This window comes from Nicrophorus vespilloides, unplaced genomic scaffold, assembly GCF_001412225.1.
Source record: "Nicrophorus vespilloides isolate i.1.1-1 unplaced genomic scaffold, Nicve_v1.0, whole genome shotgun sequence".
NCBI lineage: Eukaryota > Metazoa > Arthropoda > Insecta > Coleoptera > Silphidae > Nicrophorus > Nicrophorus vespilloides.
Window position 1 is genome coordinate 58035 of NW_017100094.1, and position 20444 is coordinate 78478.

At 29.4% G+C, this 20444-nt stretch overlaps 3 protein-coding genes across 4 annotated transcripts; 1 reads left to right on the top strand and 2 right to left on the bottom strand.

The window, feature by feature from the left end:
• Positions 1-4965, bottom strand: LOC108567691 (homeobox protein CDX-1). Of its 2 annotated transcripts, none has more exons than XM_017928296.1 (2): positions 4135-4965; positions 1-579 (listed from the first exon to the last, which is right to left on the bottom strand). In XM_017928296.1, exons 1-2 carry the CDS (start codon positions 4778-4780, stop codon positions 269-271), a joined length of 957 nt encoding a protein of 318 aa, XP_017783785.1. In that variant the 5' UTR covers positions 4781-4965; the 3' UTR covers positions 1-268. The 2 variants fall into 2 exon arrangements, with proteins under 2 accessions (XP_017783785.1, XP_017783784.1); XM_017928295.1 differs by lacking the exon at positions 1-579 and adding an exon at positions 3069-3542.
• An 11956-nt stretch (positions 4966-16921) lies between these two features.
• On the top strand, positions 16922-19233 carry LOC108567674 (apoptosis inhibitor 5). The gene is made up of 6 exons (XM_017928278.1): positions 16922-17099; positions 17210-17371; positions 17435-17971; positions 18024-18218; positions 18272-18812; positions 18867-19233. The coding sequence occupies exons 1-6, from the start codon at positions 17034-17036 to the stop codon at positions 18950-18952; spliced, it is 1587 nt and encodes a 528-aa protein (XP_017783767.1). The 5' UTR covers positions 16922-17033; the 3' UTR covers positions 18953-19233.
• Positions 19234-19585: 352 nt separating this feature from the next.
• Positions 19586-20435, bottom strand: LOC108567689 (mediator of RNA polymerase II transcription subunit 7). The gene is made up of 2 exons (XM_017928293.1): positions 20137-20435; positions 19586-20080 (listed from the first exon to the last, which is right to left on the bottom strand). Exons 1-2 carry the CDS (start codon positions 20329-20331, stop codon positions 19610-19612), a joined length of 666 nt encoding a protein of 221 aa, XP_017783782.1. The 5' UTR covers positions 20332-20435; the 3' UTR covers positions 19586-19609.
• Between the last annotated feature and the right edge of the window lie 9 nt (positions 20436-20444).

Genomic DNA, 20444 nt, shown 5'->3' on the forward strand with positions numbered 1-20444 from the left:
CTAATTATATTAAAGCAAAATTAACTATTCCATATTAACATAAGGTTAAAATATAACGTGTTTTTAGTATTAAAAAATATATCGTTAAAGGCTGATTTTCTTAATTAAAGCGTCCGCAAGAAATGCACCATTAAAAATCTCGATGTAAACGGTACCGTTTATAAGTCTGAAGCACAACATTTATTACACACATTCAAGAATTTCCTGTAAAACAGTGATCACTCTGCGCACTCGGGTACGTGTCATCATCCCAGAAATGTTGCACGGGTCACATTAGTTGAGGTGAAATCTGCTGGTCGATAATACCTTGTTGCTGATGCTGTTGGATCTGTTGGGACTGCTGCAGCTGGATGATATCCTTGTGGGTGAACTCATCGCGCTTCTTACCCTGCTTCCTTTCCTTGGCTCTGCGGTTTTGGAACCATATTTTCACCTGCCGTTCCGACAAGCCCAGTGTATTTGCCAGCTCTGCTTTCCGACGGATCGTGATGTATCTGCTGTAGTAAAACTCCTTTTCCAATTCGACCCTTTGATGATCCGTGTAGACGACGCGGTATTTATCCTTAGTTCTCGTCTTCCCTGAAATTACATACACACATTTTTAGGCTTCCTTTTCTCGTTGTTAGGGCAAGTTATTAACAGGCTTAGCTGCATGTTTGGCCTTCTAATAGCTCTTAAGTGGGTTGGGAATGGGTTAAGAGTTCCCAGAAAATCCGCTCCTTTTCTTGCAACCGGGGCATCCTCGAAGAGAATGATTAGAAAACAGTACGGTATATTCCAGGCTCGCGTGTAATAACACAAGTAAATATTTTTTGATAGGAAAATTACAAACGTATATAAGCCTGTGTCATTTGTTATAGCAATTCACACTTGCAGTTAAATTAAAATATATTTTGGACATAAATTTAAAGTGATCTGCTGTAAATCTCTTCTCTTGTTCTTCGGGAAGGTCAGAGGTTTTATGTCACATTTTATGCAAGTCCATTCCCGACTGTTTTTTTAATAGCCTCGTCAAAACTAAAATGAATATGCTCGGGTATTTTCCATCATTGTAACCATTTAATTATCCAATTTTTTTTATATATAAATTTGCAAATATTTAAGGTATCTCCAAAGATTTATCTACAAGATAAATGTCTTATGAGATTGTGCGCCGAACCAGTTCTGGCCAGTTTAAAAATTGTTTTTTAATTTTCAAAGTTTTAGAAAAATCAAGCGGCTTTTGGTTCATTGATAATTATCACTTGGGCTCTAATTAGCCTAGAGGCAGATGCCGTTCCGGTCGTTCAAGAATACCATCTAAAAGAAATAGATAAAAATCCTTTTCGACACCAATACAAGAAGAATTCACACACACGAATTTCCTCCATAATCGAGATTCCGGTGAAAATAAATATAAAAAAACGGCGATTTTCACAGAGAGCGAACGCGAACAATGATGGCAGACGAATAGCAAACACTGTTTCAAATCCGGATCTGCTTGGCTTCGGTTCGCACGAAGCCACACCAACCATCACACAATTGCCGCCTCCGCTATTCACTTCATCCTTTTCTTTTACTGAATTAATTTGATGTGAATGGTGTGTGTGTTTGGGTAGGCGATGCGAGTGTATAAGGTCTTTAGCGAAATAAAATTAGCTGAAATTTCCTAAGTGCAAATGCAAATATTGAATATTTCATAAAATCTCCTTTAAAGTAGTAACAGTTTAGCACATTCTAATATAACAACAATATTAGCTCAAATTTTTACAAACATTCTCGCTTCGATTCGGTGTTTTGAAAACTAAAAATGAACCCGACAACTCCGCAAACACTTCGCGTTTATCCTTCTTTTTTTATTCCATTTCAATACTTATACTCTTTTTGCTTTCTTTTATTTGTCGCCATTCACTTTTCTGTTTGCTTTTTAATCTTAGTGTTAATTAGTCTATGGTTGTGTGTTAAAATGTTCATTACTTTCTTAGAGTTCTAATTACAGTTTAAAATTCATGTCAACGTAGACTTCAGTCTACAATAATAAATAAATATTCACAATTAAAAATCATGCACTGTACAAAGTATAACAATAAAAAAAACTACTTAAATTTAATGTTAATATATAAATACTTTTTAATATTAAACAGAAATACAAAATACTAGCACATATCAAAAACAATAAAACAGATGAGTTAAGAGCATTTAGTTAATAAAATTCCAGAGCATAAAATGCGATTGCACCAATTGGAGTAATCCTAATCGTATTGATCAAATACGTTTTAATTGTTCGATCCGGTGTAATATAATTTAATGTCCTGTCACGTTCGGAGTGATACGTTGATTCAGTATCATCGAATCTGCGGCGAATTCAACGAAGAGGATTGCTCTTATCTGCGTGGAATTATTTACAATACATCGAAGCACTATATTCGACACTGATCTGGTGGATTTCCGTTATCTTAACGCACGTAGGAATTAAAATCCAAGTACTAAAAACAAGTCCAGAATGCCAAGTTGTTTACAATTCCATTTCCGGTTCCTGCGGACACTTTGTCGGTGAATTCCAAAAGGCGAGTTTCTGCCGTCGCCGGATCGCATCATCGATAAGAGATGATATTTACGATCATAAAATAGTCTGACAATTTTATGTACAATTATTCAGTAATAATTTAAAACAGATTTTGTTGTAAAGTTTAAAAGATTTATTTGAATTAATTAACAAACGTAAAAATCAGCACATTGTAGTTATATAAACACATTCACTAGCCTCGTATAAAAAATAACTTTTTCTATATAACAGTTACGATGTATAAGCAAAACTATTAATTCGATGCATTAATATATATATACATTAAATAATCTTTGTGGTGCATTCGAAATTAATTTTTGCGATTATTGCAATCAAAAAGGTAAGGTTTTGTATTAATATTTTTATTTGATTCAATAAATATTAACGACTTTACGTAATCGTTACATTAATTAAATATGAGCTAGAAAAAAAAAATTGCACGTTAAAATATAAAAAAAAAAAACATGAAAAAAAAAATATTATGAAAATAATATAAAAATGAGATAACAAATAAATTGCACTCTCTGTATAAAGCAGACAGATCTAATCTAAATCACAAGTTGTCATGTAAAGTTGGAAAATCGTTTCCAAATGACTTAATGGTGGTATGTCAGCGGATTAAGCATACCAGCATTTGCAGTGCAATTTGCCTGCATCATATGCTGCTGCTGCTGCTGCATGAGCTGCATTTGGGTTGCCTGTTGTTGACTTTGTTGAAGTTGCTGCATTCTCTTCTCGTAATCTTGCATATGTTGGTGAATGGCGGGTGCTTCCTTATGGTTTTCTTCTAGCTTCTTCTTCAGCTGCTTGCGCTCTTTGGCTCTCCTGTTTTGGAACCATATCTTAATTTGTCTTTCTGACAATCCTAATGTGACGGCGATATCGGCCTTTCTTCTAATAGTGATGTACTTGTTAATGAGCGAAAACTCCTTCTCCAGTTCAAGCCGTTGGAAATCAGAGTAAACAACCCTGTACTTATCTTTCGTGCGAGTTTTTCCTATAACAATCGGGATTTGATGGTGAAGATAATTAGCTATATACATCGATAAAATATTATGGTTAAATTTCTGTGTGAAATGTTTGTTCGTATTTATAAATATATATATGGGTGTATATGTGAGTGTATACATATATATATATATAAAAGTGATATTGGTTTGTGTGTGATAAGAATTTTTTTGTTTGATACACGGATTAAGAAGCGGCTAGATGAGTCGCGGTCGGCTTGTTTGACTTTGATAACGAGTTCCCACCTGACAACAATGTCCTTTTTTCAAATGATTCTCAGGACGATCCTCATATTTAAATGCATATATAATATTCCATTCATCTCTTACACTAGTTTCCTAACCATAAGAACTTTTTGCAAAAACACTAAAATTTAGAATAATAAAACGCGAATTGCAAAAGAAAAAAAACATTTCATGCAGCAAATTATTTACCAGGGATGTCCTCAATAAGAGCATCACGTGCCGGTAATTCTAAAACAACAAATTGTTTGCCTTAGAAGTACGCAATAATCCTTCTATTTTTTTGCGTATATATATACATATATTAATATATTAAGAAAACAGAAATTATATAATTACCTGGATTCGGTTGACTCTGGTATCCGGTTTTTTTAATCCATTCGAATGGGCTGCGGGCTTGTGTTGATCTATTATTCTGCGGCATGTTCTGCGGGGATATGTTTCCGCTGACTGTACCAGGACTCGATACGTCGCTCCCGGACACCGTAATCGCGGGTGATGCTTGTTGTTGCTGTGCGTGCAGGTTATGAGTTTGAGTTTGTTGTTGATGCTGCTGATGCGTATTCTGTTGCTGGTGGTACTGCGCTTGCATGTGTTGCAAGGGCAGGGAGTTAAAATCCATGAATTCCTGGTGAAAAACGTGTGGTGCACCGTGCGGCCATACCTGGGAGGCCTGTTCATCTTGCATGCAATAAGATGATGTCGGTAACATCTGTGGGGCTTGTGTGTGATGATAGGTTCCTGCGTACCAAGGATGTATTTGTGCTGGGTGCATCTGTGCAGCTGGATGCAACTGAGCTGCTGGATGCAACTGAGCTGCTGGATGCAACTGAGCTGCTGTATGTAATTGTGCTGCAGGATGGGCTAATTGGGCTGCTGAATGCATTTGTGCAGTAGCATGTATTTGAGCTGTTGTGTGCATTTGCGCACTTTGAGATGGTACGTTTCCTTGCTGCCTATAAGCAGAAGGATAATATGATACCATATTCACTTCACTATAAACAATGTCTTCACTACACTCTATGTCAAGTTTCTGTTGATTATCCTTCCGCGATGTATGTATAACTAATAGTGTTCTCTAATAACTTTCAACTCTCAAGTTTCTGTTGGTTATCCTTCCGCGACGTTTGTATTTATAACTAAAAGTGTTCTCTAATAACTTTGCTAACTTTGCAAACTTTGCAAGCTAATGTTTACTGTGATACAGCACTAGTGGAATGCAGTACAAGACTGATGCTTCCAAATTTTTCGAGCTACTTATGTAGGCTGCTTGGGGATCATCGCAGGTAGTTGTAGGCGGCCGCAGGAGTGGGGCGTCGACCAATCACCGCTCGGGTTCACTATAATGGCTGCTCAAAGCGCGCAGCTACCAATAAACGCACTAATATTCCCAGAACTGTACAAATCTATTTTCTTGCATAAACATTAATATTACATATATCACCATTTGTTTATTATATTTTTAACAATAAATTATATCATTTAAACAAAAACTCAGTGCTAAATAAACAAAATCCTATATACAATTTGCAAACATGGACGATAGCTTTCATATTATTAAGAATTTTTTGGTGTTTGAATAAATATTGCTAGTAATAATATAAACAAAAACGTATAAATAAGATTTTAATATTAACATATTAAAATACCAAGCGATTTTCTTTAATTATTCCAAAACTAACGTGTACTATAATATAAGAATGTTAATTTTTCTATTTCATTTTAGTCATATATATCTGCTTCGAAATCTTTTTTTTTCTTAGACATCGCAATGAATATTATTTATTTATAACGTAGAAGTGCTTCGATTGTTACGCATTTGGTCCAAAATTTTGATTAGGACTTAACACCTATTGAACAAACTATTTATACCCGTAGAATTGAACGTGAAAAAATAACATATATTTCATTGATAATTTATAAGTAATATTGAAAATCGACGATTAAAAGCTAAAACACTTTGGTCTTTTTTATTTGTGTACATCTTCATCTTCATAGTGAATATAGTTTCACTGTATATACTATATGATAAATTATTGTTATCTTTGATAACTGATAGATTTCAATCAAATTTCTTTACGATTACTACTTTTCAGAAGCGCGTAAAGACTGCGGTCAATAGTCCGTAGTATGTATTTTTTAGTTTTATTAATTATAACTGAAATATAAATAATATTACACGTGTCAATATTCTGCTAAACAATAATTTGGTAGATGTCGATATTTGTTATACTTAGCCACAATAGAAATAACTCATTTTATAAATAATAGTAATTCACATCTGAATGTCTTGTCCATGATTTAATATTTATATTGACTAATATATTTAAATACATACTCAATTTTATAATAATAATAATAATATATTGGCCAAACATTAATACATAAAAAGAAGAAAAAAAAAGTACAATGTATACATAAATAAATTTATTTATTTTTCAATAAATCAATTATTTCCGTTGTTTTAGCTAATTCCAGCAATAAAAAGTGTAATCTTCGTATTTATTTAGGATTTTATTAAATTTAAAATGTAAAATATAACTAATAAATTTTATTCCAGCGTTTATAAAACCTCATTGTCACAACTTAAATAATAACTATTTACACATATTAAAAAACTTAACAAAATTATTATAATTTTTATAAATATAGAAAAAAACTCAAAACCATTTCTTAACATACTTTTAGGGATTAAAAAAAAGTATATGACTAGAGGAAAGCGATTTTTTTGGAAAATGACTGAATACAATTTCTATTAATATAATATAATTCATGGTAATTTTCATTGCGTTAATGATGAGGAGTAAAGAAAAAAAAGTGTTTTAAAAGTAAAAATATTTGTAGCAAATTAATTTAGTTTTAATTTTCTTATTATTTTATTTTGTTGAGTGTGTAGTATGGTGATTTGTTGCAATAAATGTTATTATTATTATTATTATTATTAAAAATAATAACCAATTGTAAATAACATATTGTAAACTTAAATATACCATATCAATCATTACTTTATGCACATAATGACCTACGCCCTTTATTTGCAAACGCCTCGTTATATTTTACTCATAGCTACTAATAAGTGCTATTGTAAATTAATTGTATTACGACTTAAAAACAGGTTATAAGTAACTAAAGTTAAAGCGTTTATAATATATTGCATACACATAAATTAAAGAATTTATTTATATGCTATTAGAAGTGTAAGATTTACTTAAGTCAATACTTCATGGGGAAAGGAAATAAATTAAAAATATGATTATTTATTATTCTTTTTGTATAGAAACTTTAATGCATTGAAATGACCTACGCCCTTTATTTGCAAACGCCTCGTTATATTTTACTGATAGCTACTAATAAGTGCTATTGTAAATTAATTGTATTACGATTTAAAAACAGGTTATAAGTAACTAAAGTTAAAGCGTTTATATTATATTGCATACACATAAATTAAAGAATTTATTTATATGCTATTAGAAGTGTAAGATTTACTTAAGTCAATACTTCATGGGGAAAGGAAATAAACTAAAAATATGATTATTTATTATTCTTTTTGTATAGAAACTTTAATGCATTGCAATTTTCTAAAATGAAAAGTAAATAGAAACAAAATATGTATCGTAAAACAAACAGCAGAAAAATGTGTGAATTGTACGCATCTGTAGTATTATGAAAATAGAAGTATATAGTCTTTGTTGCTTGGATTACAAATAATCTCTAATATTTAAAGATATTATACCAACATCAACATGTAATCATATCATTCTGAAGACTATTTACAAATTTGATAACATCTTTTGAATAGGAGAAACAGGGTTGAATAGACAGGATTGAAATATTGTTTAGATAATTTATTTTCTTTCACAAACAGTTTTTGTAATGTTATCATTATTTTCGAACTAAAAATAAGAAAATAGAAATACGTAAATAATATTATTGTTTATACTTTATTTTTGTTTACATTTTTAGGAAGAGAAAGTTGAGAATTTCCGTTAGTCGATTAAATGCTAACAAATGTTATCTGGGATTACGTTGACAAATGCAAACAGCAGACAGTTAGTGTTATAACATTTGGCGGCCAATGAATCATATTTGTCGAGGGGCGGCGGATTTTGAAATGCGTCCCAGAGGTTCGCTTAGCGTCGCGACGCCGCTTTGATTTACGGCGTCCCCATTTCCCGTACCATTCGAATCCGTGGCCGGCATCTGAATATTATTCTTTTTTTTGTTCTCGCTCCTCTTTGAACCTACTTCGACCCGCCGATTCGTGTTATTTTTCTAATTTTTTTTTTTGAAAAGAAGAACTTACTTTCGGAAAAGGGTTAACTCTGCCATAAAGTGTATTTATATTTAAATATGCCGATACGACAGAGAGATTACATGCCTGTTTTGTATTAAATATTTGGTACTGGAGAAGTGTTTCGCTGCAGGAAGCGTATAATCCATCAGGGGCAAATTTAACGCTGTAAATATTGAAAATTAGTCGGTAGTAAATTCAATATTTCAGGATCGTGCCACAATAAAGACTCTCTAAGCTACCTACACTTCGGAGATCCGTACATACAATCAACACCTAAATCAAGTGTAACTCCTCAATAATTACAACAATTTATCGCAATAAAAATGAGCAGAATATTTCAATAACGGTTATTGCCATAATATTTAATAACTAACTATAATAATAACTTAATAAACAAATATTATTCTATATTTCCGCATTCTGGCATTAAACTGTACATCAATAAATCAATTATTTCCGTTGTTTTAGCTAATTCCAGCAATAAAAAGTGTAATCTTCGTATTTATTTAGGATTTTATTAAATTTAAAATGTAAAATATAACTAATAAATTTTATTCCAGCGTTTATAAAACCTCATTGTCACAACTTAAATAATAACTATTTACACATATTACAAAACTTAACAAAATTATTATAATTTTTATAAATATAGAAAAAAAATCTGAAAACCATTTCTTAACATACTTTTAGGGATTAAAAAAAGTATATGACTAGAGAAAAGCGATTTTTTTGGAAAATTTTCGGCATTTCTCTTTTTACTGACGTTCGTAAAAAGATTAAAACCATTTAATTTATACTTTAAGGACTGAAAAACTGTCAGTGTACATTTTTTTGCTCGGTTTATGTCTGCACCTTTTTTTTTTATTATTTTTAAGTATTATGGAAAAAGTAAAAAGTCGACAGAAGTAGCCGCTGCCATAATTATCATATTTCCAATTTCAAAGCAGACGCGAATAGAGACTGAAGTCGTCGTGATAAATTTCCTTCTTGGAAATATTTGTGTTGCAACAACGCAAACATTCTCACATATTCTTTCCGTCACACATATTTACTTCTGAGACTATATCAAGAGAAAGATAATTGTGTTTGTTTAATTTTTATCAACGTACGTTCCGCTCCATTATGAATCTCACCAATACACCTGTTAAACTAGTTTAAATAAAGCCTCATTAATATTTCATTTAAAAAAATATATACAGTTTACTTATCTTTTTTCACATATGTTCTTTACTAAAACTTACATTAATTACAAGAATTTACTAAATTAGGAAACAGTTTTTCAATATCCTAATTTAATTCAATAAATAAAAATAAATGCAAAATCTGTTGTCACTTATTCATTTATTTGAAAAATAATCTGTTAATAAGCATATAATATAATAATAAATAAAGTGCGGTTAATAGCCCATTATATATGTATTACTTATTTATATATTTAAGCAATAAATTTTAGATAGTATAATATAAAAGTAAACTTATTGTAATGAATTATTGTATCTTAAGCTAAGCAAATAAATGTATCTTAGGTTGATGAAATAAAAAGTGAAATTTACATTTCTCTGTTTATTTATATCTGTTAATTACATTCAAAGAAGTTAACTACATTGAAACTACAGTTGTTTCAGCATGAGGATTTGTTTGGAAGAAGAAATCGCAATATCGATTGTGTCATCCGAGGAATAATTGATCTCCAGGGAGATGTAGCATCACATAGAAGTCGAGTATTGCGAGTTAAAAAAAAATAATTGCATTTAATGTTTTCTGATTTCGTTTCAATTTTTTAGTTGTTTTTAACATTAAAATGTACTTTTCCTTTTTTTGTTTGTTATTATTTTGTTGTTGACAAAGTATGTTTAAGAAGTTACAGTGAATGAAAGGTGACGCGATAAGGGCCCTAAAGCGGCACCACTTTATGATGTATTTAGTTGCCTTTACAGCATCTCAGTTTTATTGGACGCCAATTTCTTCGGACAAAATCAATTTTTATTATTACCTATTTCTCCGTTTAATTAATTAAATCAAAAGTGGTAAAGCGACGAACGACGGAAAAAAGTAAAAGCGTTGGGTGAAAGGACGCAAATTTTCGTCACGTTTTGCGAAAGTAGACCTTTTTTTTACTGCCATGCAACTTGCCAAAAACAGGTACTGTTACAAAGAAACCATAAAAATAAGATGCAAAATTTCCTGCAACTGTAACAAAAATAAGTTTGTTTCTTATGTTAAACACATTGCCGCAATACTTTTCTTTTGCAGGAAAAGTTATGTTCAATAAAACCAAAAAAAAGGTTGAAAGTTTTTGAACTTTTCCGACAATTTGAAATTAACCCGAAACTTCTAAAACGGTATGTGCATATATACTATAAATATCATTTTTGAGTTGATTTTTTGACTTTAGTTTCCATATAAGACAGAAATATTTTAACGCTTTTTCTATATAATAAGCTTAAAAACTATTTTGGGGAGAGTCTTCCTAATCTAAAGTTAAGTTGAAGGGAAATTGATGGCATTAATTGTTTAATCTAATTGTTAAAGGTCTTTTAAAAAAAATGAAAACTTAATATAAATAATTAATTGAGATGTTTTCTTCGCCATTCTGGTTGACGAATTAATGCATATAGCAGGTGTATGAAGGGCACATAGCCATGGTTGATAAATACAAAGCAAACAGAAATTATCTTGCTCTCTATATGTGGTCTGTAAACAATGTATGCGATGAAAATGAGATATTAATTTCAATATTTATTTTGGTCGGATATATATAGTACCCGAAACTGCCTATTTTCTAGCACACACATACACATAACGAGCGATGTAAATCTCGCCATGGCATGTGTACACATATCCTTCCTTAATTACTAAACTATTTTCGCTTTAAACTTATACAGAAATGTACGCACATTACGCAGACATATTTCTCCTAAAATGATCGCCTTTTAATAATCAAATTATCTTTATGTAAATCACAAGAAGGCAAATGCTATAGAATCTTCAATTCAAGAATTATCCGTAACGCTATTGCTTAACTTTCTTAAGCTGTGAAACGGTTTGGTTTCGGCACGTCGGAGGATGAGTATTCATCTCAACCAAGGCATTGATATGGTCATTTAGTTAATGTATTGATCTTATATTTTTCATCTCAAAGAAAGACTTCTTTAACATAAAGTTAAACTAAAATTTACAAATGCCACATTTTAAAGTAAGTTGCATATTTGAATCTGTATTGAAAAACACATGTATCTCTTTGGAGTCAATAAATAAGCAAATTGTTAGTTTATAGTTAATAGTCAACTTAGTGTTAAAATAATAATTTTTTATTTATTTACTTTTTCACACTTACGTGTATATAATAAATATTGTATAGCAATAAATATAAATTATTGTATTTATTTATTAGGATAATCTAATCCAAGGGTTTATAATTTTATTAGCGCTACATAATTTATTTAGATTCTATAATTATTCTATTTAGCTATATTATTGTGGATTCGGTTAAGATAATGAGATTATTTAAACTTCTTTTTTATAACATAAATTTATTGATACTATGATTGTAATCAAAATTTGTATTATTTTACTTAGTATTAGTAAATTTAGATAAAACTTATAATACATGAAAAATTAATTGGATCAAATTCTTAAGAAAATGTTGAGATACAAAAACACGCACGCGCGTCGTGTATGAATATGAATTTCCAAGTTTTCGCTTCTTACCTAAGATTTATTGCGTTTACCCTTCTTTATGACTATAAGCCGATACTTTATTGTAGCAAATAAAATTAAATACAACTGCCAAAGGATATCGACCATAGGCATTATTTTTTCCAAGAAATGTATAACTACTTTGTAATGATATGTTAGAAATAAGTACAAAATGTATCAAAAATATGAAATATTTTGGAAATAATAAATTCAATAAATTAAGTTATATATCTCGCTTCGATCCGTCCAGATAAATTCTACCCATTACCACACAAAATTATTTTTTTTATAAATTATCGGTTTTTATCCATTATCTCTTTTTGTGCGGTTTATTTCTATTTTATTTAATTCTTTGGTTAGTCCAGTTTCAAACAGTACGGTATATTGGCAGAATCGATTATCCGCACTGTGCGAGGTGTTAAAATAATCATAAATTAGTTATTACTTTACTGTACATAAATAAAGTAATAATATTTATTCATACATTACAATCTACTTTTATGTAAGTATATATGAGATTTGTGTAGTTCCATAATATATTTGTATATTTTCAAGCCAAAATCGAATCGAGTAAATTTATATTATTTTACTGTGATCAAGTTCAATCACAATGGGAAACAATTGGAAATTTAGAGTTAGGTACCCAATATCAATTGGCTATTGCTCAACAATTAGCTGTTTGTACTGTGGCAATTTGGAAGCTCCAAGTACCCAAATAGCACAATTTTTGATAATCTGAAGGTAAGAAATAGTACACAATATTTAAATAATTAAATTAATGTTATTTATTTTAGATGTATATGCCTTATCCTCCTGAAGACATATCTTCAGGAGAAAATTCCAGAATTTAATTTCATCTTTCAAAGAAATGTATAACTCTTTTGTAATGAAATGTTACAAATAAGTACAAAATGTATCAAAAGTATGCAAATATGAAATATTTTGGAAATAATAAATTACAATAACATCTCGCTTAGATCCGTCCAGATCCAGTATAGTGCGATTTGAAAAACATAAATTAATTATTACTTTATTGTACATAAATAAAGTAAATAAGTAAAGTTTTTGATAAACTGAAGGTAAGGAATAGTAAACAATATTTAAATAATTAAATTAATGTTATTTATTTTAGATGTATATGCCTTATCCAGCTGAAGATACGTCTTCCACAAAAATGCAAGAATTTAATTTAATCTTTCCAAGAAATGTATAACTGTTTTGTAATGTAATGTTACAAATAAGTACAAAATGTATCAAGTATACATATATGAAATATTTTGTATATAATAAATTCCACAAATTACAGTAATATCTCGCTTCGATCCGTCCAAATCCAGTACAGTCCGATGTGAAAATTTAAAAATAAACTAAATTTTAAGTGATAAATAAAAAATAAATTCTAAACATTAGCACACAAAATTATCTTTTTATAAATGATCGGTTTTTATCCATTAACTCCTTTTGGGCGGTTTATTTCTATTTTATTTAATTCTTCGGTTAGTACAGTTTCAAACAGTGCGGTATATTGGCAGAATCGATTATCCGCACTGTGCGAGGTGTTAAAATCATCATAAATTAATTATCACTTTATTGTACATAAATAAAATAATAATATTTATTCATACATTACAATCTACTTTTCTGTAAGTATATATGAGATTTGTGTAGTTCCATAATATATTTGTATATTTTCTGGCCAAAATCGAATCGAGTAAATTTATATTATTTTACTCTGATCAAGTTCTATCACAATTGGAAACAATTGTAAATTTAGAGTTAGGTATCCAATATCAATTGGCTATTGCTCAACAATTAGCTGAAATGTCTTTGTATTGCGGCAATTTGGAAACTCCAAGTGCCCAAACAGTATAATTTTTTGATAAACTGAAGGTAAAGTACACAATATTTAAATAATTAAATCAATATAATTTATTTTGGATGTATATGCCTTATCCTCCTGAAGATACGTCTTCCACAAAAATGCCAGAATTTAATTTTATCTTTCATCTTTTCAAGAAATGTATAACTCTTTTGTAATGAAATATTACAAATAAGTACAAAATGTATCAAAAGTATGCAAATATGAAATATTTTGGAAATAATAAATTCAATAAATTACAATAATATCTGGCTTCGATCCGTCGAGATCCAGTATAGTCCGCTTTGAAAATTTAAAAATAAACTAAATTTTAAGTGATAAATAAAAAATAAATTCTAAACATTAGCACACATTATTTCTATTTTATTTAATTCTTCGGTTAGTACAGTTTCAAGCAGTCCGGTATATTGGCAGAATCGATTATCCTAATTGTAAAAATCATCATAAATTAATTATTACTTTATTGTACATAAATAAAGTAAAAATATTTATTCATACATTACAATCTACAAGCGATCTGAATTAACATACATTAACATACGATTAATTATAAAACAATTGTATTGTTTGACTTTATTTATTTATTTTAAATTAAGTAATGCGATTTTTTTTATGTTTTAATTCTTTGTTGTGTCGCTAAGGTTTGTATAGAGAAATCTTCGTAGCTTCCTTTTTTACGTATGTGTTCGTTGCCGGGGTGTGATAATTGTCCGGGGGTTGATCCGTAACTGTTTATGTTTCCCAAGAGTTCCATTGAGTCTATTATTCCAAAAGCCCCTACAGAATGCCACCAAAACTAATTTCAACCACAGACATTTATGTATATACATTAATTAATCCAAATTTTGATTAGAAATGCTAAAGTATGAGTGTTTATATGTGACGATAATAATATTGTTTTTTTTTCTAATTAACAAATTATTATTGTTGTATCAATAATATCTAAACACTTAATAATAATAATTAATTGCTTCTTTTTTATTATATACAAGTAAATATTAATGGAGATCAAATTACAATTATACATTTTTAATTATAATTTAATGAACATAATCTGTTCAAAGTCGATGATCACTACCAGCTTGGTTAGTTAATTTAAGAAGCGGCTTAATGTCTTCATATTACCACTAGCGTTAACTTCCATCACCCACTGTAATAAAAATATAACAAAGTAGTGTATCTCTTCAGTTATAAAATATGATGTCAAAAGTTTATTGCAGAAAATTTTCTACGCTTTATAGTGCAGTGTGGTCAAAAGGTATAATCACCCAAACAACTAATTCACGCTGCTTAACTTTCCAATTTTATCAAAAAGCTAAAGTTCTAAATAATCTCTGATACTGAGATGATAATTGAAACCTTAAAAAAAAAAAATATTGATATTGATATTAATAAAATATGTTGTTGAGATTCTAACGCAGATAAATTTTATCGTCGGATCGAATGTGTAGGCGGTTGGGTATTCCCTTGGTAGGGGAACGACCAATTGGATAACGATTTTACAATAATGGCAGCTCGTGGAACTATGGTAGCTTACTTACTGAAAACCAAAAAAAAAGTCAATTATATTGCTCGCTCGCTTTAATTAAAAAACTGAAAACAATAATGAGCACTACGATCATCCATAAAAATGCAACAATATTATTATAACAAATGCGACATGCATTTCGACTGGTTCGACGTATTCAGGAATATTGGCAAAATAATCGTGATTGGCCGAATTTCCTTATCGACTTATCTTAGCCATAGATAAGATCTTATTCACACTTCAGCTTATTTATTATATATATTAATAACAGCGTCGAATAGAAACTGAATTGTTCTTTTTTTGTAATTTGATAAGCTTAGACATTGTTACAATATTTAACAATTTCCTATTTTGAAGTGCTAACTATGAACGAACTTATAACAAAAAGAAAATTGTACATATTTATAAGTTAATTAATTTTATTCATTGTTTAAATCATTATCGAAATTAATTATGTATTCAATATTATATTCAAGGACAACAATAATATTTACATTTGTTTATATTAATATTAAATGAAATGTTAATATTGTTAATAGTATAATTAATTTAATAAATATGTCTTCTGGTTTCCATCAACAAAGGGCCTGTATAAACTACTATAAACGTTGATATGTCTATGGATATATGTTGCATAAATGGTGTACAATTTATATTTTAGAATGTGATGATTGTAGAAAATATATAAGTTAAAATTTAAAAAAAATCATACCTTTAAATTTTATATATGGCAACCCAATGTACATTTATTTTCTGTATCCCATGATACTGTATATACTTCCATCAATTCAGCACTGTTTGAAACCCAAAGCTTAAAAAAATCGATTGTTTTTGTATACAAAATAATTTTGCGAACTCATTCTTTTAATTTATTTTTATTCCACACAGACGGAAGCAAGAAAAATACGTATATACCATGGTAAAAATATACATTTATGATACAAATACACATATACCATACAAAACAATTGTAATGCTACTATTGTAGATGAAATACTACACATGAGTATTTCTACAGTTACAATAAAAAATATTTCATGTATATTTGTAATCAGGTTGCAATATACAAAGAACTAAATTGAGTAGTATATTAAACTTCCAATAATCTGTATTGAAACAAGTATACGTGGTAACACAACTTTTAACGAAGTTTTATAATTTCGTCTATTATATTTTAAATTGAAACTTGATTTTGTTAGAAATATTTAAATAATACATGTTTTCACTATAATGTAGAAAACTATTATGTTTTTATAAATATTAATTGCAATTCGTTATATAAATAAATCTTAACTTAATTATATTTGTTATAAATATGTTTGGAACTTCATTATTAAAGTTGTTTGTTGAATAGTGTACTATTTTAGTCATTGGGTAGCAGATGTTCAATTTTATTCATGCATATTATTATTATGAAATATTTTTTTAACTTTCACAAAAATTATGAAATCAACCAAGTATGCATATTGTTAGAAGTGTTTCTTCATTCACTCCTACACAATATTCATATGAAATTTAAATTACTTTTTAATATGTTCATGTTTACATCTTTAATATCTAATTAAGTGAACATTGTAAGTATTATTATAATTAAAAGTAAGTTTACTAAGTATGTATGGTATGTATATGCATATAGTTATACATAATAGTTGCAAAGAAAGTATACCTTCTGAATTAAATTGATCAGTTGGTACATAGTAAATGATTACAATTGGTAGCATTGATGTGGATGTGTTTGGACGCACATTAAAAATTGTGTATATTTTCAGATATTTCATAACTTATTGATTATACAGATTTCATACGCCTATGGTAAATATATTTAAGAAAATATAAAAATGAATTTCGCCAAGTTGTACAGCAGTTATGAGCTGCTTTCGGAAGCTAAGGACAATTTTACTGAGGTAAGTAATGCGGTACATAACCTCAATATTCATTAATAAGTTACAATAAACATAAACATTATTTTTATGTTGTGATTGATCTAAAAAAAACTTACACATTTTTATTTCAGCTTGGAACTGAATATAAAGTCGCAATTAATGCTACAAAAGGAAGTGAGAAGGAAAAACAATTGGCAGCCCAAATAATATCCAAATTCTTTAAACATTTTCCTGATTATCAGAATGATGCAGTTGAGGCAATTTTTGATCTGTGCGAGGATGATGATATGTCTGTAAGTTGAAAGCAATCTTTAAAAGTTATGTGTAATTTTAACCATCTTTTCAATTTATTTCAGATACGTATTGCTGCTATAAAAACATTACCATCATTTTGTAAGGAGAGTAATAAGTACAATGCAAGAGTTGCAGATATTTCTGCTCAGCTCTTGCAACTGGAAGATCCACAAGAACATAACATTGCTAGTAGCACTTTATTGCAAGTACTTAAAGATGATCCAACAACAGTACTGAAATCTATGTTCAAATTGATTAATGATAAAACAACAGAGTTACAATTAAGAGAAAAAATGTTGAAGTTTATATTGACTAAAGTTAAAACAATGGATAAGGCTGTATTTACAGCTGAATTAGAAGAGTTGTTGTTGACTGAAGTTAAATCAACTTTGCAAGATTGTACTGCTGAAGAGTATATATTATTGATGAATTATTTAGTCTCTTCCAAGTATTGCAATACAATAACTGCACAACAAGAGCTGATAGATATAGCCTGTGAGCAAATTGAGATGGATCAGAAATTTAATCCATTGGAAGAAGATAGCAATAACACAGACAAATTAATTACATGTGTTAAATTTATATTGCCATTTTTTTCTGTAAGTATATATGAGATTTGTGTAGTTCCATAATATATTTGTATATTTTCAGGCTAAAATCGAATCAAGTAAATTTATATTATTTTACTGTGATCAAGTTCTATCACAATGGGAAACAATTGGAAATTTAGAGTTAGGTACCCAATATCAATTGGCTATTGCTCAACAATTAGCTGAAATGTCTATGTACTGTGGCAATTTGGAAACTCCAAGTACCCAAATAGTACAAATTTTTGATAAACTGAAGGTAAGGAATAGTACACAATAATTGAATAATTAAATTAATGTAATTTATTTTAGATGTATATGCCTTATCCTTCTGAAGATACGTCTTCCACAAAAATGCCAGAATTTAATTTCTCCGTCGTTGAAAGTTTACTGTTTACTTTCCATCGCCTAGCCAGACAATCGCCAGATTTCTTAACCTGTGATCAGTCGGTTTTGAAAGATTTTAGATCAAGATTAATGTACTTTTCGCGTGGTGTCCAAGGATGTTTGAAAGTGTTGAATTTAACTGACAAGGAAAAGATTTTCTCACCTGAGGAGAAGAAAGTTAGAGAGATGTCGCCAAAGCTATTAAACAACATCAATACGTTAATTAAAGACTTGTTCTACCAGCCGCCAATTTATAAATGCAACGTATCGTTATCCTTTAAGCTAGAGACGAAGAAAACCAATGTAACAAAATCACCAGAGATTGGCACTAAACGCCATGTTCCTATTTTCTTTGAAAGCAATGGAGCATCGAACAACAAGCAAAGTAAACAATCCAGGAATATCGTTGGAGAAAAACGGATTTACACTCCACCAAGCGGGAAGTTCAGCCATAACTTTCATAACAGTAAGATTTAGCTAATAGAAGTTTATTCAAATTTTAATATTCTAAATTCTACAGGAGAAGGAAATAATAGATTCTGGGGCGGACGCGGTGGTCCCAGCAGAGGTTCAAGAGGCAGAGGGAGAGGAGCGTATAGGAACTAGCTACTATCCATTTCAGACAAGTTTTTTTCAATTTTTATTGAGTTTGTGTTTTATTTAACACAATAAGAGTATAAAAACTAAATATATATATGAATTTTATTAATACACAAATACATTACATAGAATCAACAACATTACACTTAATTCTATTTAATATATCACGATGAGTCCTCATTTGCGTTTGATTTCGATGTATTGTCTGATGAGTTTAGAATATTTGTATCAATAAATAATTTTGAATGAACATGAGCGCAATTTCTTAGCTTACTACAAAATCCTCTATACCTTTTCAAATGATAAAATTGAATATTTCAGTAGATACAAATTGACACAGATATAAAATAATGAGACTGAAAAATTGTACTACAAACATTGTTTTATTAATTTGTTTTTTATTTAATACAATAACGGAATTAATATTGACAAATTGAAATTGATCCATTGTTTAGAATACATGTCACATTAATATTGCCCTTGTGATTGTAAGACGAAAGTGTATAATACATTTGTTAAAATATATACAAAAAACAATTAAGTAGTATCAATTTCATGTAATTGTTTGCTTCTATTTATAATAAGATTAAGTTTCATACAATACAATAACTATTAGAACTAAAAAATATAAATATATATAAATTTTATTAATACAAAAATTTCTTACATAGAGTCAACAACATTACACATAATTCTGTCTAATATATCACAAGGGTCCCCATTTGCATCTGATTTTGATGGGTTATCAGACGAATTTAGGTGATTTGTATCAATAAATAATTTAGAATCTACTTCCATAGGTTCTGGTAAATTTTGGATTGCTTGCTGCAAAATCTCTTGCACCTTCTCCAAGTGTTTATTGAATCTGTTTGCTGTTTCTATCCTCTGTCTTCTTTGCAATTCCATCATAACCCTTAAAGTTTCTCTTGCTTGATGTGGTCTAAATTCATTTAGTAGATGATGTATATGGATAAACAGCAAACTAAGATCTTCCACTTTCTCAGCTCTTCGAGGAGAATCTGGACAGTGAACAAGCAAGTCCAATAAATCCAAAAAATTTGCCAGTAATGATAAATTAAGTTTTTTCAATTCCCTCCTACGATCAAAATGTAATGGATATAAACGTTTGATACCCTGAAAAAAAAAGTATTTTATAAACAAAAATAAGATAGTATAAATTAAACACTTACCTGACTTTCAAGTGGTCTTATGATACTTTCTTCTGTATTGAAAGTATTGCCAAACATATTATAAGTATCATGAATAGGGAGTGGAGGCCTAGGGGCTCTACCCCTTTTAACAATATCATCCGAATAATGATTTATATATTGTACCGGTGGCAAAGGCAGAGAGCTGACTTGAATTGGTTCAGAGTTTGTAGCCATGTTTAATCTATATGTTGAAAAAATCTACTGAAATATATTCTGGTTGTTGATGTTTTTAACAATTTATACTGATTTATACAAACTACTAATGTCAAAACGACTGATGAAATTAC